At 28.5% G+C, this 20,333-nt stretch overlaps 1 protein-coding gene across 3 annotated transcripts in view; it reads left to right on the forward strand.

The window, feature by feature from the left end:
* Positions 1–20,333, forward strand: part of LOC105149641 (otoferlin) — a 42,622-nt gene that overhangs the window by 936 nt on the left and 21,353 nt on the right. For all 3 annotated transcript variants that reach the window (XM_011062197.2, XM_011062198.2, XM_011062199.2), the window contains exons 2-4: positions 5,623–5,681; positions 10,501–10,689; positions 12,880–13,154. In XM_011062197.2, coding sequence (XP_011060499.1) covers positions 5,623–5,681; positions 10,501–10,689; positions 12,880–13,154 — 523 coding nt within the window. The remainder of the gene's footprint in view (positions 1–5,622; positions 5,682–10,500; positions 10,690–12,879; positions 13,155–20,333) is intronic.

Genomic DNA, 20,333 nt, shown 5'->3' on the forward strand with positions numbered 1-20,333 from the left:
AAAAAGAAAAGAAAAGAAATTATTAGAAGTAATGTACACTATTTTCGTTTAATTATACATAATAATTTCTTGCATATGATATTCAATACATGATTACCATTGGATCTCTATTATTTGGATATTCTCGATATTGTCAACTAATTACTATGCAAATTCCATAGTATAATATATGCACGTGCATAGTATAATATGTTTGTCACGTGCTTGGATGCGTATATCTGCACATACACATCCTTTATCGACGTTTACATAATATAATAATTTCGAGCGATTGATTGTATCGCAGATTTGTATCCTTGTTACGAGATAATCATCGAATCTCCGACGCTCTGGGTTAATTCTCTAATTTTCGAGTTAACTGGTCGTATGCCATATTCGCCGATGATTTTCCGATGATGAATAATCGATGAATGTGAATTAATCGAAATTTTTTGATGAAACGTCGACAACGATGTAATTACAAAAGATGCACGTTCCTCTTTGCAATTTTTTAAAAGTACGCTTTTTTGTTTCCACTTTGCAAAAAATCTAGATATAAAATAATAAATTTAACGTTTCTAAAATCACGGTATGCATTATCACGGTATGCACGTCGCTAATCCTTTCAAGATTTAAAAAATATAAATGCGTTTTATTTATATGAATATTGATATTAAATGCTTACAGCTGGAAATAAATATTTTGTAACAGAAAGAGTAGAATTGGATAGAATAAAACATAAATAATTATTACATTTGATTGTTTAAGTAAAAAATTTATTTTTAACATCATAATTACTCTTATTATTATGGACAGGAATGTTAGTAATGCAACAACATTTCTTTCGCACGGTAATGATTCTGATGTATTATGATTAACGAAACTGAACGAAAATTTAATTAATATGACATTTGGATAATTAACATGTTTCCAGAAATGTTTGTCGCATGCAAATAACATAGAGCCTGTTTTAGTATACGCTTTCTCAGATTTTCTTGAGATTTTCTATATTTCTCAGATATTTTTAAGATAACTTTCTTCAATCTTTTGATTTGTTATTACTTCGTGATCTTATTGCCGTGAGGCTGCATGTGCAGCTAGGGAAAATTCAGACGCAAACGAGAAATGCATGCCCTGGAGCCTAAGTTCTATAGGGGGAGCATAACGTTTCATTTAATCATAAATGCCCCAGTTTGCGGACGTGCTGTATCGAAGTCCGGCAGACAATCTTTAGCTACTATATAGTGTGCGTCGATAGTAAAAAACGTATAGCGTTCAGCATCCATTATCCATACGTGCAATTATGTGAAATGAGAAATTAGAGAGATTACGTGAGATACGAAATCGTTTCGCATAATCCACTAATTCGTAATACAAAGTTCCTTGTAACACGGTTATATTATCCGTCGGCCTCTGCGGATTATCAACATCTGTTAGTATTATTATTCATCGAAAGCATGTTGGAATTATGACATTGATCGCAACGTAAATTACGATTAATCCACTATTAAATGCGGGCAGTAGAGAATTTAACAAGAAATGTGCGAGGTTGCAGAAGATCTCCGAAATCCAAAGTTTGGGATCTCTCTGTAAAAGTATCTGCAAATAAACATTTCCGCCCCATTGTAATAATTAATTTTATATTTTTAGAACTCAGTCAAAGAAATATTTAAATAATGAAATAACGGGAATGTTTCTTTCATTATTTAATTATGAATAAACATTTTCTCTGAGAATTAAAAATAAAATGTCAGAGTATGTTCTCGACTTTTAACGTAAATATGTTACCAAAAAAATGCTTGAATAAAAAAAAATATATTTTAAACATATTTTTTAAAATTACTGACTTGGAGAAAATAACATTTGTTCCTATTATAATGAAATTTAAGAGATATCACGGGCTCAAGTTACTTTCATTTTCTTCATGATCATTCATGATAAAAACTTCTCATCGCATGGAAATAAAAATATGAAAAATTTTTCAATGTATCTTTCAATATTTTTATTATAAAGTAATAACATTCTGAATTATTAATAACTAAATGAGAAATTTATTTTATACAAAAATAAAAATATTTAGATACATTTAAAAGTATTTCTATATTCTAATATATATTATTATAATTGATATGCTCGAAATTGAAAATATGTCATGTAAACACACATTACTCTTTGGCAAAACCATTTAATATCATGAAATCGACATGTTAATAGAATTCATAAACGCAATATATTACGTTGAATTATATATTATGTATATTGCAACGAAGAGAAAAAGAGAGAGAGGGAGAAAGGGAGGCAGGGAGGGAGAGACATATTAAACTTGATCAAATAAATGTAAATAGATTTGACGAATGAATAATTTTGCTTTGATGTAATAAGCTAACTGCAGAAATAACAATTTATCTCAAATATTGGCTGTCTAAGTCTATCATATTTTTGCACGTTATGTCTTTGTAAATTGTAAACGATTTTTTTTTAACTCTCCTAAACTCATTAATATTTTATATGTAATGTAGAGAAAAATGAATACTATATATATATATATATATATATATATATATATATATAAGAAACTAATCAATTCACCGTCGATTATTTCATGATGATAGATACGGTGAAATTTTGCGTTTTTGTAATTATAGGTTAAAATTAATTAATAATAATTGCTTAATTATCATAAAGAAAGATAATTTGCATTTCTATCATATTGTTAAAACAATACTAGCGAATAATGGTGTATATGTTAAAACTTTCTACATACAGAAAGCGGTCGTAACTGACATCGATTATATTAAAGAACAATTCACTGTGACAATACCGGTATATGAGCAGCGTATTGTGTTGAGATCTTTTATAAATTTACATAGCAATCGCTCGCGTTTATGACGTTATTGTCAGAATAGACATCGATCCTTCAAGCAGTTAAAGTGCCCACTACTAAGCAATTTGCAAATATCCTCGAAAGCAAATCGATAGCTGCATTCATTATGCAAACAGAACGCAATATTTATGCATTCACAGTTAGATCGCCTTTTTTCTTGGGAATGTTATAGTTATTTCTGCATAATATTTATCTACTATTCGCACGCAAAAAGTGACATCATAATTATTTAGATTGTTGATATGGCAAGTTATTTACAATTCCTTTTGCATAAAATTACGTATAGGTAGTACTGATGACTAACGGTGATGAATTCATGTGTGCATTAATGCAATAATATTTACGTAACGAACATTGCGTTCTAATTATCATGAATGTGCACATATTTTATTATGCCTAAACAACTGAGATCAAGAAAATTAGATGTAGTTTGCTAGTTCGCAAATTTTAACTAAATAAGGTAACACAATGATTTGTAATTTAGAATATATTTTTACTTTATTATTTATTAATAATAATATGTTTTTATATTTTTACGATAATTATTAATTTTACTAACAATAACCAATGAATAATAATTAAACAATAAAAGTATTTAATTAACAATTAATAATAATAATAATATGAAACGAAAGACCATAGGAGTCAGCGATAGAACTTAATTGCGCAAATTTTAACAATTTAATAAAAAATGTTTTTTAACATTTAAAAATGTAAAACATTTTTTAAATTTAGCACTGACTACTATGGCCCTTTATAATTTTTTCGTATTGTTCATTTTATTAAATTGCATATTTTTTTCATAGCATTTACTTAATAACCTTACTACTAATATATCATTACTATATATGTGTAAATTATCATTTAAATAATATATTGCATTAATTAATTAATTTTATTTTTATGTAACAATGAATAAGTTATTCTATAAGATATATGATTAAGAAAAAATACTTTTTAGTTTCATTATTCTCTCTCTCTCTCTCTCTCTCTCTCTCTCTCTTTCAATTTCTATTCAAATTTTTATAATTTTATTCTTACTTTCATTTCTTTTTAAATTCTTTAAAAATGTTTATAAAAATGTAACTGTATGCATTTTAAATAGCACTATACATTTTTAATGCATTTGTTGAAAAAACTGATGACCATCTTGTTCTATTTTCAATAAAAAAAAACATTGAGGTGTCGTGGAAAAAAATGTAAAAATAGAGAGATTGTCACGTGTATTTGTGTATTCTGATTTCATTGAAACTGATTTCTTCTGATTTCGTGAACGAATGAGCTCTTTCTTCGATTGCATATGAGTCGCGCGTGGTTGGTCATATAAAACACCTTATTTATTACTAAAAACTTTCTATCTCTGTGCTTTTCATTGGTAAACCGGATAATAATTTCGTTATTTTGTTAATTAAACTTTGCTGCAAATAAAGCACACCGCTCGCAACCAACATTTCGCTTCCAGTAAAGAGATTGAAGATAATTGCGGGCTTTTTACATGAGATAAGTATAAATGAAATAATCAGAGAGAGATATATGTTTTTCTAATATGATATACATTTAGAACCGTTTATATTATAGAAATGTAAAACAAAACGCGACGATATATCTGGTCCACAATATTTAATATATTATTCTGCCAATACAAATTAAATTTTTATTATTGTTTTAATTCAAGTAATTATCGACTAATTCGCGGTTAAATTGCGATAATACAACTAGGGCGCGTCACTCAAAGCTGGCCCACTTTTTATATATCTAATAGAAGCATCTAGAAAAGTCGCACGGAATTTTGTTTAGAATAAATGACCAATAAGCATAAAAAGATTGTACAATATTTCTTCTTTTTAATATAGAATTACACACATATTTTTATAAAAAAAAAATATGGTCACTTATCGCTGATAATATCTTTTTGGAATACTATTATATATAGGCTTCATAAACAGCAAATTGTTTTTATGATATTATCCTTAACAGACTTTGAATGAATCTCAATGCGATTTAATTTGTATAGATTGTATTGTATAGATATCTAGCTTTCCGAGAATTCTACAGAAGCAAAATGGCAGTAAGGTATTTACTGTTGTTCAGGAATAAAGGCACTTTGTATTCTAGCTATCCCAGAGATATCTCTATGTTCTGAAGTTAAAGCTTGAAACGTTCTCTTTTCCGCTTTGTAAATTTGCAGCAGCGCTTCTGACGTAAAGCCGCAAAATGTAATTTTAATTTGCCCCAAAGTGCCGTTATTAACTGGCGAACTTGTGAATAGCTTTCGAATTTGAAATCGAAACTGATGTAACCATGCACGATTAATAAATATTCCCTTGAGCTTAAAAACAAATGTGTAAAATTATTTATGTATCAAATCTGCCAATCTTTTGTCATATTATATATACAAATATTATAAATTTATATTACTTTAATTATATGCAAAGTAACTATTTTTGAAAATTGTTTTTATTAAAAAATAATATTAAACCTAAACATGAATATATTTATAAAATATCTATATTAATTTCTTTTACTTAATAAATATATTTTAATTTTATTTCTCTATTTTCTTATGTTTTTTTCTTTAGCTAATTAATTTTAGATTATGTTTTATATTGTTATTTCGAGAGTACATCCAAAACTTTTAGTATAAATGCTGCATAATATTTTAATGTATGTTATAAAAGTTTTATGCACATAGTAATAAAACTCGCGAAATATTAACATATATAAATTATTTAGCACATATTTTTTCTTATCTGTTGCAGAAGTATCGCATTATTCATCGGTGCTTGAGGAGAGTGGAGATGTTATTGAGATTGAGCAGGTAAAGTTTCTCCTTTCTTTTATAAAATGCTTGTACTTTTATATAACACGAACAGATCTACAATAAGTTTAGCAAAATCTCAAGAATATGTTTTCGTATGTAACAGTAAGTTTGCACTTCAACAGAGCGTAGGCCCGGCAAACAAGAACGCGTTTAATATGAGGATTATGTTAAATTTTTTGCAAACTATTGGATTTACAAACTTGATCCAATTCTCTCTCTCTGAGACCTACCTTATTCTCTCCGCTTCGGACAAATCTGTTTTATATAAGAAAGTCCGGAGCGCCATAAATCACAAAAATTTAATTTTCAAAAATATTTTTAAATGTAAGATTTTTTATAAGATTCTTATTGTTTATAATATTTTTTTGTCTTATTTCTTACATAATATAATTAATTAGGTAAACTATATTCTATTAGCACATGTATCATTTTATTTTGCTCCACTTTATCATAAGTATTAATGGATCCATGACACTGCGATCACTCTTATAGAAAATGGTGAAAGATATAATCCAAAACACAAATGATAAATGATTACTTACAGCGTAATAAAGTGAGAAAAGAATAAAGATGCACAGGGGAACTTGCTTGTCCAATACGTGTATCTTTTTTTACACAAATAATACTAAAATATTTGTAAAAGGTTAAAAAATTTATTTCCCATTACGAAAATTATTAAGCAGCACGTATTTCTGAGATATCGAAATTTAATTCATTGCCATCTGGATATAGAGTATGTGAAATAAAGAATGTGACAATCGTATCTCCATATTTATATTAATCTAAATTCTGGATTATCTTGAATAGTCGATACATCATGACTCGTTCTGATCTCCTTTATATTATCTCCCTTTATATTAAAATATATTTAATAAATGGATCTTTATAAAATATGTACTATTTCGATAAAGAAATTAAAATATATATAAATATTAATTGTAGTAAAATAAAATATTATATTATAAAAAAAGAACACTTTTGTTTGTATAAATTCTTAAAATTAAAAATTTAAATATAAAAATCTAAAAATTTGAAGCATTTTTAAAGAATAAGCATATTGCTTTAAGTAATAAACATGATAGAACAAAAATTCATTTTCTTTCTCTCCAAATGTTTCTAATTTTTTGTTCTAAACACAATGCTGTTGGCAGAATTTGCCACACAAAAAACTTCAAATGCCATATGCTATCTCAGCATCTCCCTCTCGTATACCTTTGCGCGCACACTTTGATCGTACACAACGTATATGGGGACCTACAATTTAAACGCCGATTCCGAATGGCAATTTTTGAGTAGGGACGTTTCCTGGACAAGTATACTACTCGGTCTGTCATTGCCTTCCGAAGAAGCTACGAGAAGAAGCTGCATGAAAATTTTTCGGTTCTGCTTGGGATCGAATCTGGGATCTGTAATATCAGATCAATGCGCTGTCTGCTACACCACACTCAAACACATTAGGTTTTTTAATAATTCCGGATGTAATAATAAATTGGAATGGTTTTTGGCTCATTTCATCTCACTTTATTAAAAAAAATTTTAGAAAATTAGCGATCTCATCGTTTTTAATAATCTTGACACATGTTGTCAAGAAGGTTCGTTTCAACTTAATTTCAACTTAATAAATATTTATTTAGTAAGTAACTATTGTTATTCATCCAATAAATACTGTGTTGTGTTTATTAATAATTCCCTTAGGATTATGTAATAAAACATAATCTATTACATACCAAATATCATTATTCTTGAATGAATAAATAACAAGAGTGATGACAAATCGAGTGCAATCTCAAGACGTGACCAAGCATACCTCCGAGTTCGTAAAGATTTGCGAAAGGTAAATAATAAGGTTAGTTTCCAGCGGTTGTAATTGCTACTTTTGTTAATCTTAGAAAATTGTGTTACCGTAAATTAAAGAGAATCCCAATGAGAGTCTCATCATAACTTTACTCAAAAGTTTCCCAATTTGCATCGCAAATTAACTTTAAAGTATAATTGTACAATAGCAACCTGTAAGATTTTCATAATCTGATAAAGGACGCTAGATTAATGAATGAACTCGCAATGAACGCAGGAATGTAGCACGTTGATTATCCTTTTTCTCGAGATACAAGGTGCTTCAATATTGTATGCACGTAGTCGATTGTTACATTGTGGCGAATAATTCAACTTTTATGTCACGACCAAAGCGAAGGTACGTGATAGTAGAATCGATTCTATACATTCGCCGTATATGACAACCATGAAAAATGCATGAATGTTTAGGATGTGAAAACTTTTCATGCATCGATCATTGTATATCGTCATATTACAGACATTTTTTTACTATAAGAACGATTGCCTTGTCAAATCGTACGTATCAAACGTATTTAACTGGAAAATGTAACTACGCAACAATTCATGACAGTCCATACAATTTAATACCGTTGTTTTCCGTGACAACTGCAACGGTTTACGTGGTAAATGTTTATATGATAATGCTTTTTACGACAAATTTAATCGGTTTACGAGAAAATATATATACCGTTGTTTCATTGTTTGCAATAACTTGTCAATAGTCTGCGAATGCACAATGGCAAAGTAGCGCTTTGTCTTTCTGTCTTCTCGTTGAAGTGGAAATTTCTATGTACGTCCTCGTGATGTATGCGAAATGTGGAGTTGTCTCGAAAAGGGCAAGCTTCGATATTTTCGAACGAGCACATTATGTACGTGGGATATTATAAATTCTATACCAAAAATATAAAATATCGACCTAGTTTATCACGTTCGACGATTGTACGCAGATGAGGAAGTTACTTAATCGGAGGCTCAATTCAATGACGTCGACGTGAACCAATCCATTACGACATTCTCGCGTTAGAGAAGCTTATCTGACAGCGAGTTGTCTAATCGTGGATGTATCATTCCTCGTAAACACGATCCAGGAAGGAAATAAATGCTTTGCAATATCCTGATAATCTAAACAACGGAAATACGGATGTAACTAATGAACGCATAAAATTTGTATAAATAATAGAAGGATTATCCATAAATTCGAGGGTCGCGATTTTATAATGCTTTCAACATAATTAAGCACCTCAATCTGTTTTATAAGACTTGAGCTGCTTTTGAGTCTGTTGAGGTTTTGATAAAACATATGCAAATTGAAATAAATTGTGCAAGAAATTCATGCCTTCGATATGGAATATTCAATATTGATTTCTGGAATTAGTTTTTAAACTTTCTCTTGCACATGTTCTCTTCTAATGAATGAAACGTAAATTATTAATAGTAGTTAATGTAGCAAAACAGGAAAAGAGTATTATTAATATTTTTCCATTTTATGTAAAAAAAGAAATTTTCTTTTTCTTTCTATTTTTATAAAAATTAAAATAAGTCCGTGAAAGAAACGGTAGAAAAAAATTGTAAAGAATGCTAATTCAGATTTGAATAATTAAAAATTTAATTCGTAAAAAGGATTTTTTTAAGGAAAAAAAATTTCTTTCTCGAATTTATCAATCTTCTAGATATCAAATGCAAAACACGAATAACTCTCTGTGAAAGATAGGTGTGAGAAGAATTCTGTGAAATTAAATTCCTTTGAATCCATGAAATAGTTCGGCATTTTTTGCGTTTTTCCGTTTCTATTGTTAACGCATGGCGTATAGCAATATTGGCAAATGTGAAGCAAAAAGAAAAAATTTTTTTTATTAAATTCTGATTTCTGCATTCTAAAAAATGAAAGCTATTCTTGAATCAGAAATTTAGCAGCGATAAAGTAATTTTTTTAATATTCCGTTCCACAAGATTACATTGAGATATTTCTCTGATTTTCTAAGGAATTCATAACTTTATCTTCATCGACTATTTTTAAATCCTATTGATTCTGTTTAATTAATCTCTTTCTTTGCAAACAAAATGACAAAAATGAAATTGGAACAACTGTACAATGATGAACGTAACTTAAAACTGACGAAGAGAAAAGAATTTCTCAAGCGTAAATAATAAATTATTTTTTATCGTGTTGTAGGTTTTCTCTTAGGAGCTTTCTCGATATAATGGCTCTTTCTTAAGTATCGCGTGGTTTTCTCAAAAGCATCTGTGCAATTTATCGATTTTACATTTATATTTATACGTGTATTCAATCTTGCGCGCGTGCCATGCTTTTTTCATATATTTCTTCTTTATATGCATGTGAGTCGAATGCGTGCAGACTCACGATAGCGATATGAATCACCTCGCTTATAACAACGTATAATCAATTTACTAGAAAAGAATAATATTTTTCTTCAATATTCTTGTTTAAAGAATCTTTTTACATTCTGCGAAGAAATTAAAAAAGAGTTAACATCCTCATTTTATAAAAACATAAATTTTTTAAGGATAGAATTAATTTAAACGTATAGTTAAACTTTGTTCTATTCTTTTTTTTTATTTATATTAAAATAAAATTTTCTGAAAAATTATAAAATATTTTTTATTATATATATATATATATATATATATATATATATATATAGAGTTTTATATATATATATATATATAGTTATATATATATATATAGAGTTATATATCTTTTTTATCTTTAATCTTATTACTTTATGGTTTTAAAAAGAGTTAACAAGAGTCTGATCAGTAAAAAAGAATTGTAAAAAGAAAAAAAGAAAAAAATTTAAAGTTTTCATTTATTTCTGATTTCAAATATAAACAATTTAATTTTATGGAACAAAATCACTTTCTGTTGATTTTACAGAGTCCTTTAATTTATGTTAATTTTTTTATTGTAAAATGATAAAACATGCATTCTTAATAATTCATTCTCTTAATAATTCATTTTCAGAGTTTTACGTGGAATTTAGGAAGACCAGTGAACGAGGCAGAAGTGCTGCAACTGGCAGTTGTATCGCGCGGAGTCCTGAGAAATGAAAAAGTTGCGGCGAGATACGGACTGGTATTGCAAACAGTGGTGCGCGAAGGGAGGATCCTGATCTCGGATTCCCTGGTTGACCTCAATAACAAACCGCTTTCGGTATGTTTCAATATCGAAGAGAATATAATTGAATAATCGCCACGATATACGTTTCGTGAAATACATAATTGTTGTATGACTCAAACATCGCATGTCGTTACCACCTGCAAAATACTATATTTTTAATAAAATTTATAAACGTATATCCTTTCTCGCCTTTTTAATATTTTCAATTGTCGATAATAATTTTATCTAATGTACATATATTTGTTTTATAATTTATTATACAATATGTTTACATTGCGAATTCTTTTTGAGAATTTGCTAAATGGCAAGTAATTTCAAAGATGGACTTACAATAAACATTCTTGTTTAAAATAACAAAGTTGACATCATTGTTAAGTGATTTAGGACTACGTTCTTGTGTAAAAGAGAAAAATTAAAATGCGAATCATTTACAATTCAAATGCTGAGAAACAAAGAAAAACTAAGAAAAAAAACCCTTTTAAAGACTTCCACGTATATTTCACTCCTTAAGGTAACAGAAAATCTAATTTAGTCGAGATAGCAATTTAAATTTTGCTTCTTGCCTCCAAGCAACTATATTAATTGTTTTTCGTCTCGGGAACATTTCTGCATGAAAAGTACTTATGTACGTGACTGACCTTTGTACTATATAACACGTAACAGCAAATGCATTCATTGTCAGTGTCAGTGGAGTAAGCATGTATTCTAAGTTCATTTCTCTTTCTGTGTGCGGCCATACTTTCTCTTAAAAGAATAAATAAATATATTAGGCGTATAAAATTATAATCCTATTAAATAATTGCGCAAAACGTTTGATAAATTTGGCTCATTCTTTTAATTTTAATTTCTTTTAATTTTTCTGCAATTTTTAAATTTTAAAATAAAAAGTTCTGCCTTTTAGCTCTCGATCTCCCTTCATATCTTCATATTAATATTAATTAATTAAAAGACTCAGAAAAGTTACTATAACATATAATATGTTACTATAACGATTATAACTTTCAATCAACAATAAAATTTGTTAATACATGAGAATTTTTGCAAAATAATATTTTCATCATAGTTACTGGAAAACACAAAATTTTGTATTAGTCACTTTTCAAGTTTATTTATAAGTAACATTTAATGAGTATTATTGTTGCACGTAATTATTCAGAACAGAAAATTATGGAGGCGGAAATGTCATCATAAATTCAGAACGAATAAATTGTTACTAACTAAGCATTGTTAATAAAGTTGAAATTATCTTCTATTTTATACATTCTATTTTTCCCATACTTTTTCGTTGTGATATTTTAGCTGGACAATCATTATAATTAAATACGGAAGTTTCTATATCTCACAAATCAATACTCTCAAGCGTTTGAATATATCTCATGATTGCAAACGTTTCGACAGCAAAATATACACATTGTAATTCTTTATATATTCTTTATATTAGTTTTTCATCGCCCCTAAGGAGTGTAAATTCTTCCTATAATTCTTTCTGCAATTTAAGTAAGATATATTAACTTCTCTTTGTGAATCTTTGAATTATACCATATCAATTTTAGCTATTATTATCATAGAAAGTGCATCAAAATAGAAGAACAAAGTTTAACGAACAAGCAGGCCTTAAATAATTTAAATAAAGGTTACATTTTCCTGAATTGTTTTAAAGATAGTTCAATATAAATTTGAATGTGCTGTTGGATAGAATAAAATAATATATTTTATTTTAGTAAGCAAACAAAAATTTGTAATTCAATTGCAAAACAAATTTCGATATTCCACATTTCTGATGCATACAAGTTTTGAAACTTTATCTTTACAGAATCATGAAAAAATATTACAATAAAATATTCGTAACTAAAACTTCTTTTATTATTTTTGTAAATATTATCATCTTTCATAAATAAAAAAAATATTAAAAATATTCGTTCCATCACATACAGTTTCTCTATTTTCTACTAGCAAATAAATTCATTTTTTGCGTGTTACATAACGTTTTTCAAATTATCCCGGTGATATTGGAAATCGCTAAATATTTTTAGACGATCGTGTGCACTTTCTTTTTAGGTTGCTTTAATTTATGTTGTAACATTACTCTAGTTGTCATAGCTATGGCAAGCATGCACAACAAAGAACAAAGTTCATGCATGATACTTCTTATTTTCGTTAAGCGCACCGATTACCTTAACTTTTATCGATTGAACCCTCTAATGCGGTACTGTTCGTATGTAGGCGGTGGTGTGTTTCGAAATTCGATACAATCCCCCGGACGGAAGCTGCAGCTCATACGCGGTCTCGGAAATAATGGAGGACGAGCAACAAATGTTGATCGACATCGAGCAGAATATCGCAAACCTTGAGAGGAGTCTCGAGCAAGCCAATAGTAGTTCAACCAGTGGGAAAAGAAGAGGCTCTTGGCACACTCCCGAGAAAACATCGAAAAGAGGCTTCTTACCAAGAGGCACTTCTTTGTCAACTGGCGAAAAGTCGCCCGACACTCGAAAACGGTGAGTGACATTGATACTTTACAAAATAATATGTATGCGTTACTGCAGTATATAATTTAAAAATTAAAACTAAAAAGAGAATCTTTATATATATATATGTATGCATATATATATATAAATAATCATAAATTAATATAATATAGTTATTAGATATTCTTTTTATTTGCAAAAATATAAAGTGTTAAAATGAAATATTTATTAATTTTATAATTTTATTTTTAATTCCTTGCATTTTACAATTTGATTCTAGAAATATCAATTTTCTAAATTGTATTTCTGAGATCAATAAGATTCTTCTTTAAGAATTAATAAACATTTTAAACTTTTTCATTGTAACGTATTTTTGTAATGTTACTATTATCATTTTATGTAAAATTTTTAATTAATAACTTATAAATTAATTTATTATTTAATAATTTTTTTATTTATGTAATATTAAAATATATCTGCACTGAAAAAATATTGAAATTATTCTAAAATTGAACGAAAGTAAAATAAGAATTTCGTTATTCTTAAAAAAAAATTCATAAAAAAGAAATCAAGAAATACATATTATCTTATAACTAACATAAATATAAATTTAGCAATTTGCAAATTATATAGATGTGACTTTTTAAAGTTTACGAAGTCATATATTATTCAATTTCGTTCGTATCTTATTAAAACTTATAAAACGTTTCTCGTTCAAATTAAGCTCTCACCACTTTCAAAATATGCAAATAAGTTATGCACATTCTTTATTCATAAAATTACCTTCGCTGGTGTAATCTAAATCCATCTTGCAGCATTTGCATTCTGTAATAATGTCATCAAGGCGATTATTAATGTTGTAATAACATTGTTCTTTGAGCATATATAATATATAGTAACGATGACTCATCTAAAATTGATCAATTTATTATTTAGACACAATGAATTGTTATGCTTCATAATTTTTTGTTCCAGTACAAGTAGTAGTACCTAATATATATCGTAGAAATAACATAAAACACTACCGTGTCTCTTGATGTATATTACTTCTACGATATATATTAGGTACTACTACTTATACTTGCTCCAAGTGAACGCATTGTACATTTTGTTATGAAAAGTTTAATAATATATTATTTAAAAGCTACGTTCAACTTCTAAGCTAGAACAAAGTTATAAAATTAATACAAGTATTCATTTCAAAATTACTACTATTCCATACAACCTTTTTCCTTTCTCCAGTTTTTTGTAAATTAGTTTTGTATATAAATTAATGTTGTATACATTAAGTTCTACCTAAACATAATTATAATATTACTCTACATCTGCAAAATTAAAATGCAGCTTTTACAACACAATAAACACTAAATAAGCAATAGTCATATTAATTATAACGTTTAAGCAGATTATGAAAAAGTAATTTTGGTTGCTCTCAGATTGCAGCACAAATGGTATAAGATATCGTATTCCACAACCTCTCACTTATTTCATAATCACTTTTTTTCTTTTACGCAAAAATTGTGTTTGAAATAAACATAATTATGAGATATAGTTACGAGATATAGTTACATTATTCCTATGTTAAATTACATCGAAATATATTCGGCGGTGTACTCTCGGAGATATACGAGAGTACACCGCCGAGGAAGCCAACGCAAACTATATGTATATGTTAAAATTATTCATACGTATATTGGACTATGTATTACATTTATGTTGGAAACTGATAAATCTATTTAAAAGACGAAATTAAATATTGAATGAACAACAAATAATAATAAACTAACGAGAAATATGCGTGTAAAATTTTATAATTTTTTATTCATAAAAATATATGAAATTAAAACAAATTTTTTATAATGCATAGTATTCTTGAAGTTTCCACGGGTGCTCTCTGTATAAAGATTATGCGTTTCGCGAGTTTTCTCCGTGTCCATATCCATTCTTGGAATGCCAACGTTTCGTGAATCTTGCAGTCCACTTCATCAGAGCAAGAAGCAGCCTAATACTAAGTTGTTCCTCCGGGCCATTCCTTTTTATATTACGCTGCTTGTGGAGTGATGGAGGTGGGGAAGAAGAGAATTGTGGGTGGAAGGGGGAGAGGTGGATGAAATTGGTCAGTCTTTAATAATGGAAGAATGGTCAACCTAGGGATAAAAGGACACCAACATGATGTCAGGCTAAAACACGCCATGCAGTCGGCATTATCAGAACACAACATCGAAACAGGACATCAAATACTGTTTGACAAAACGACCACAATAGCCAATTCCCGGTTTCTCCAATGTATACTTGCCCGCAGGAATAAGATATTTTGTATACTCCTGTGAAACTGAGTGGAGGTCTTTGATCTTTAGGATTTTTTAAGATTTGTCCTATCTTTTTAGATAGTTTGAAAATAGTTCGGATATTGTGTTTGTTTAATATCCTGCCAATTCGATCTGTTGTTCCTTTAACATATGGGAAAATAGATAGGATCCTTTTATCTGATTGTGTGTCAGAGGCCGTTGTCTTGTTTGCATGTTTATTGATTATTTTGATTATGTCTTTTTTGTCGTGTCCGTTTTTTTGTAAGGCTAGTTTTAGGTTGAGTTCTGTCTGTAGATGTTCTTTGTCAGAGATGGTGAAAGAAATGGTGAAAGCTCTATGTACAAGTGAGTTGATTGCAGATTGTTTTGTGTTGGGTGATGGTGCGACTCGGCATGTAGGTATCTATCTGTGTGTGTTGGTTTTCTGTCCACTTGATGACCTAAGGTACCGTCAGCTTTTTTAGAGACAAGAACATCTAGGAAGGGGAGTTTTCCGTTTTCCTATAGTGAAGTGGATATTTGGATGTTGATTGTTGAGGAAAATAAGGAATTTACGGAGTTCGGTTCTGCCGTGTCTCCATATCACGAATGTGTCGTCATAACGGACCAAACTTCTGGTTTTTTGAATGTTTTCCAGAGGGTCTCTTTCTCAAAATGCTCCATAAAGATGTTGGCGATTACAGGAGAAATAGAAGAGCCCATCGCTGCTCCTGAAGTTTGTTAAAATTGGTTGTTATAGGAGAAAGAAGAAGATTAATATAAAAAGGAACGGCTCGGAGGAACAGCTTAGACTGCTCAGTATCAGACTGCTCCTCGCCCTGATGAATTGGACTGCAAGGTTCACGAAATTTCCAAGAAACTTTCCAAGAATGGATCTGGACATGGCGAAAATCCATGAAATAATCTTTATAATGCATAGTATTGTAATACTACATATATTTAGTCATACTTATCCATTAAAATTTCTAATTTTATCGTCTTTGTTGCGTCATTGTTACGTTAAATTATATTACGATTTAATTATTGCTATTCAATATAAAATTCATAATAATAATTGTAAATTGAAATACAGATTGTTAAGTTTCTCTTTTAAAATTATTATTTAAATCACGTATTTATTCCAAGTACCATGCAAGATGTAATTATAATTATACCATAAGTTCCTATTACTGCTGATTTTATATACAAAAATTGAAAGAAGAACTAATCGATCGTTAATTTAAATAAATATAATCATTTATAATAAAATAATAATTGAAAATTAATATTAATACATGATGAAAACATATTTTCACGTGCTTATAAGAATATAAAGAATCAAAAATTATTATATGAATGCGAAAATCATAATTATAGATACATACATAAATATAATTGCGAAATGAAACCTCTATTTTGAAACTTGCTCTTTAAATGCAATTTTTCAGTTAATTTAAGGTTAAAACAGCAGAAAAGAAACTACATAACGTGTTATATTTCGCATCTCATGTTCATTTTCACGAGATATCTACGCCGTGATGTATCTTCGTTAACATTTACTTTTACATATCAGCAAAAACATAAAAATTGCATTTTGCTATTTCTTATTTCATTTGAACTCGGAATTGTAAAAAACAACGAAAACATCTTATTAGCAGAAATTTATAATCACTTACTTTTTAGCCACTCCTGTAAAATAATTGATATGTTATCGATTATTTTCTCCTTTATTATATTGTTTTTAATATAGAGAGTATTCAAAATCTACGGGACAAACTTCTCAGGGGATAATAGATTTTCAAAAGAATTAATTAAAAAATTTATGTTCTCCGACGCATTTTTAAAAAGCTACGGATCCTGTCACGTGATGTTTGACATTACTGATTCTTTAATTTTATTTCTACAAAAACAAAAAATAAAATATAGATTAATATTGTAAGGCGCGTTACATTCAGTGCTGCCGTGCAATCGATGAGGTACCTTACGAAGGTGCTGATCCAACATAAAATACATAACTGCTTAAAAATGCATCGGAGGACACAGTTTTTTTTAACAAAAGTTGATTTTTTTAAATGAGATTTACCATTCTTTAAAGTTCGTCCCACAATCCTGAAAAATTCTATACGTCGAAATGTGTAAACTGCATCTAATTTTTTTTTATTTAAATGATTAAAATTATAAAAAAATTGAATGTATTTTTAGAAAGTTTGCTCATATCACGTTCACTTTTTCAACAATTTTTTATCCAATTAATATTTCGTTAATTTATTTTTTATTTTTATATTCCACAAATTGTATTTATTTTTTATTGCACTTAAATTTCCGTTAAAAATTTCAAAATTTTAATAAATTTTAAAATGAGTTGTTAAAGAGATTCATGAACGCAATTTTTACGAATTTCCTACAACTACTTTACTAATTAATCGGCAGCTCTCGACATTATTGAACATTATGTGTTATTATGTATCAGCGTCATCGAAACGTGAAAAGATTGCTCAATAAGAGCGATAGAGCGTTCGATAGTGTCGATGATGTGTTAAAGTTCGTTATCACGACGATCTAGGCGAACCTTTTTACCACAGAAAGGTCAGAGGAGACAAACGCGAAATTCATAATATTATTTTTGCACATGTGTACCCTGGGCGATACGTAAAATATGAAATAGGTAATTTATTGTTATGAGATATTGGTATAAGACAAGAAATATAAAACTGACCACGAATATTAGTATTGTTACATGATATTATACAGATATATATGTTAGTATTGTTATATTGCAGAGAATATTATTATAATAACCCTTTTTACTTTTTCATTTTTATAAGTATCTTAAATAAACCGCTGTAAAATTATTTTGCAATTAAATTGTAAAAGTTAATCTGTCAATAAAATAGAAATGTTTGTAACATTAACAATAATTGAAATTTTTTGTTATTTTTAATATTGAGAGAGAGAGAGAGAGAGAGAGAGAGAGAGAGAGAGAGAGAGAGAGAGAGAGAGAGAGAGAGAGAGAGATGATGATGATGATGATGATAATAATGCAGTATTATTAATTGAAGTGTATCAGAAGAAATTCTCCTTAAGAATTGAGATTTATGAAGTACATTAAAATATTATTTTGACATAATAAAGATATAATAGAAATAAATCAAAAATGCAATAGAATAAAAATATATAAAATAAAATAACATGGAAATAATAAATCAAAAGCTGAACGCAGGACAAAGAATATGTAAATTATGAGGTATTGAATTTAAGTAGAAAATAAACGTTACAAAGTAAGTATTAATTGTGAGCAACATAATTGAAAAGTTTCTTTTTTGATATCCTGAAAGAAGCAAGGATGCGCATGTCCGATAATATCGACAGCACAATATCTGAAAAACTTTTTAAACAAAGAAAAAGAAAGAGAGGAAGAAAAAAATTAAATTAAATAATATTACAAAGTTTTAATTTTTTTTTTATTGTACAATAGATATGTCATTAAAACTTCAAGCAACTTCACAACGAATAACTTTTTGCTGCAAAATTTTTTTGATCTTGTTGAATTGATCTCATATTTTTCTATTTTCTTTTACCTTCTCAGAATGAAAAGAGACTGTGGCTTATACTGTTCTATGTAGGTATTACTAAGATCTTATTCAGACGCGTTGTAAAGAAAGCTATTTTTTATGTCTCGCAAGAGGATTAAACTCTCCTGGGAACGCCATGGCAATTCCTGTCACTACCTCTCAATGCGAGGACGTAATCGAACGTAACTCGTGATCGTCGTCCATACGCGTACATGCCCATGACATATCCTCATTCGCAAAACCCACGGGTTTCCCCTCGTTATAATCGACAAGGATCGAAGTAGCATATGGATGTGATATATCATGGGACCTGAATCCTTCATCAATTTAATTCCCATTTCAGCTAATAGTACAACAAATGTTTCCACCGACAAATTACAAAAAAGAGAGAATTTGCAAATTACATTTTATATTTTATTTATATATCTCATTTATTAACATTTTATAAAATTACTAAAAGCTTGAAAAAGTAAGTTTCAAAAATTCAAACAAAATTGCAACTTCCTACTGGGCTTGTAATTTTGTTTGAATTTTTAAAACTTACTTTTCCAAGCTTTTAATAATTTTATAAAATGTTAATAAATGAGATAAATAAAACATAAAATGTAATTTGCAAATGTAAATATTGTTTATAAAGTTATTAAACAGCTAGTAGTACAACTATCTCTTTATATTCACTTTTTTAACTATTTTAACTATATGTAAGAATTAAAAACTTATCGTTCTTTCGAAATTTTTCATTTTGTTAGAATTAGCTTACAGATTAAGAGATTTGAAATTTAATTTGAACATTTTGCAATATCAGGTATTTTTAATCCGCCGTTGTATGTGTATACGGTTATTGCGGCTTAAAATGAGTGACGTCATCGGGTCGGGATCACCGAAGTTCTTGGTGTGTAACAACAAGAAGCCTGACGGAAACGATATAAGGTGCTAGAAACCCACTTTCCGAGTCACCCGGAAAAGAGAAAAGTTATATTTACGTTGCGAAGAATAATACAAAAAATAAAACCAAAAATAAATTCGTTTCTACTAATATTAATACATACTTAAACCAGGAAATAAGTTTTTAAAAATGTTTAATAAAATTTTATTTCTCTCTCTCTCTCTCTCTCTCTCTCTCTCTCTCTCTTTCTGTTTTTGCTTGCAACATTAAACAATAAAATGCTGCAAAAGAATATGAAAGATAAAATAAAAAATCATATTTATTCTAAATATTATTTTAAATTATATATTCTAATTATACTATATTATGTATTTCAATCAATCTCAAATCGCATAATATATAATTGATTTTTAGAAAACATCTTGCCTCTAGAGATATTTCTAGCAGTATTTGGTCTTCAGAA

The sequence above is a fragment of the Acromyrmex echinatior genome, chromosome 11, assembly GCF_024713525.1.
Source record: "Acromyrmex echinatior isolate Ae372 chromosome 11, ASM2471352v2, whole genome shotgun sequence".
Lineage (NCBI taxonomy): Eukaryota > Metazoa > Arthropoda > Insecta > Hymenoptera > Formicidae > Acromyrmex > Acromyrmex echinatior.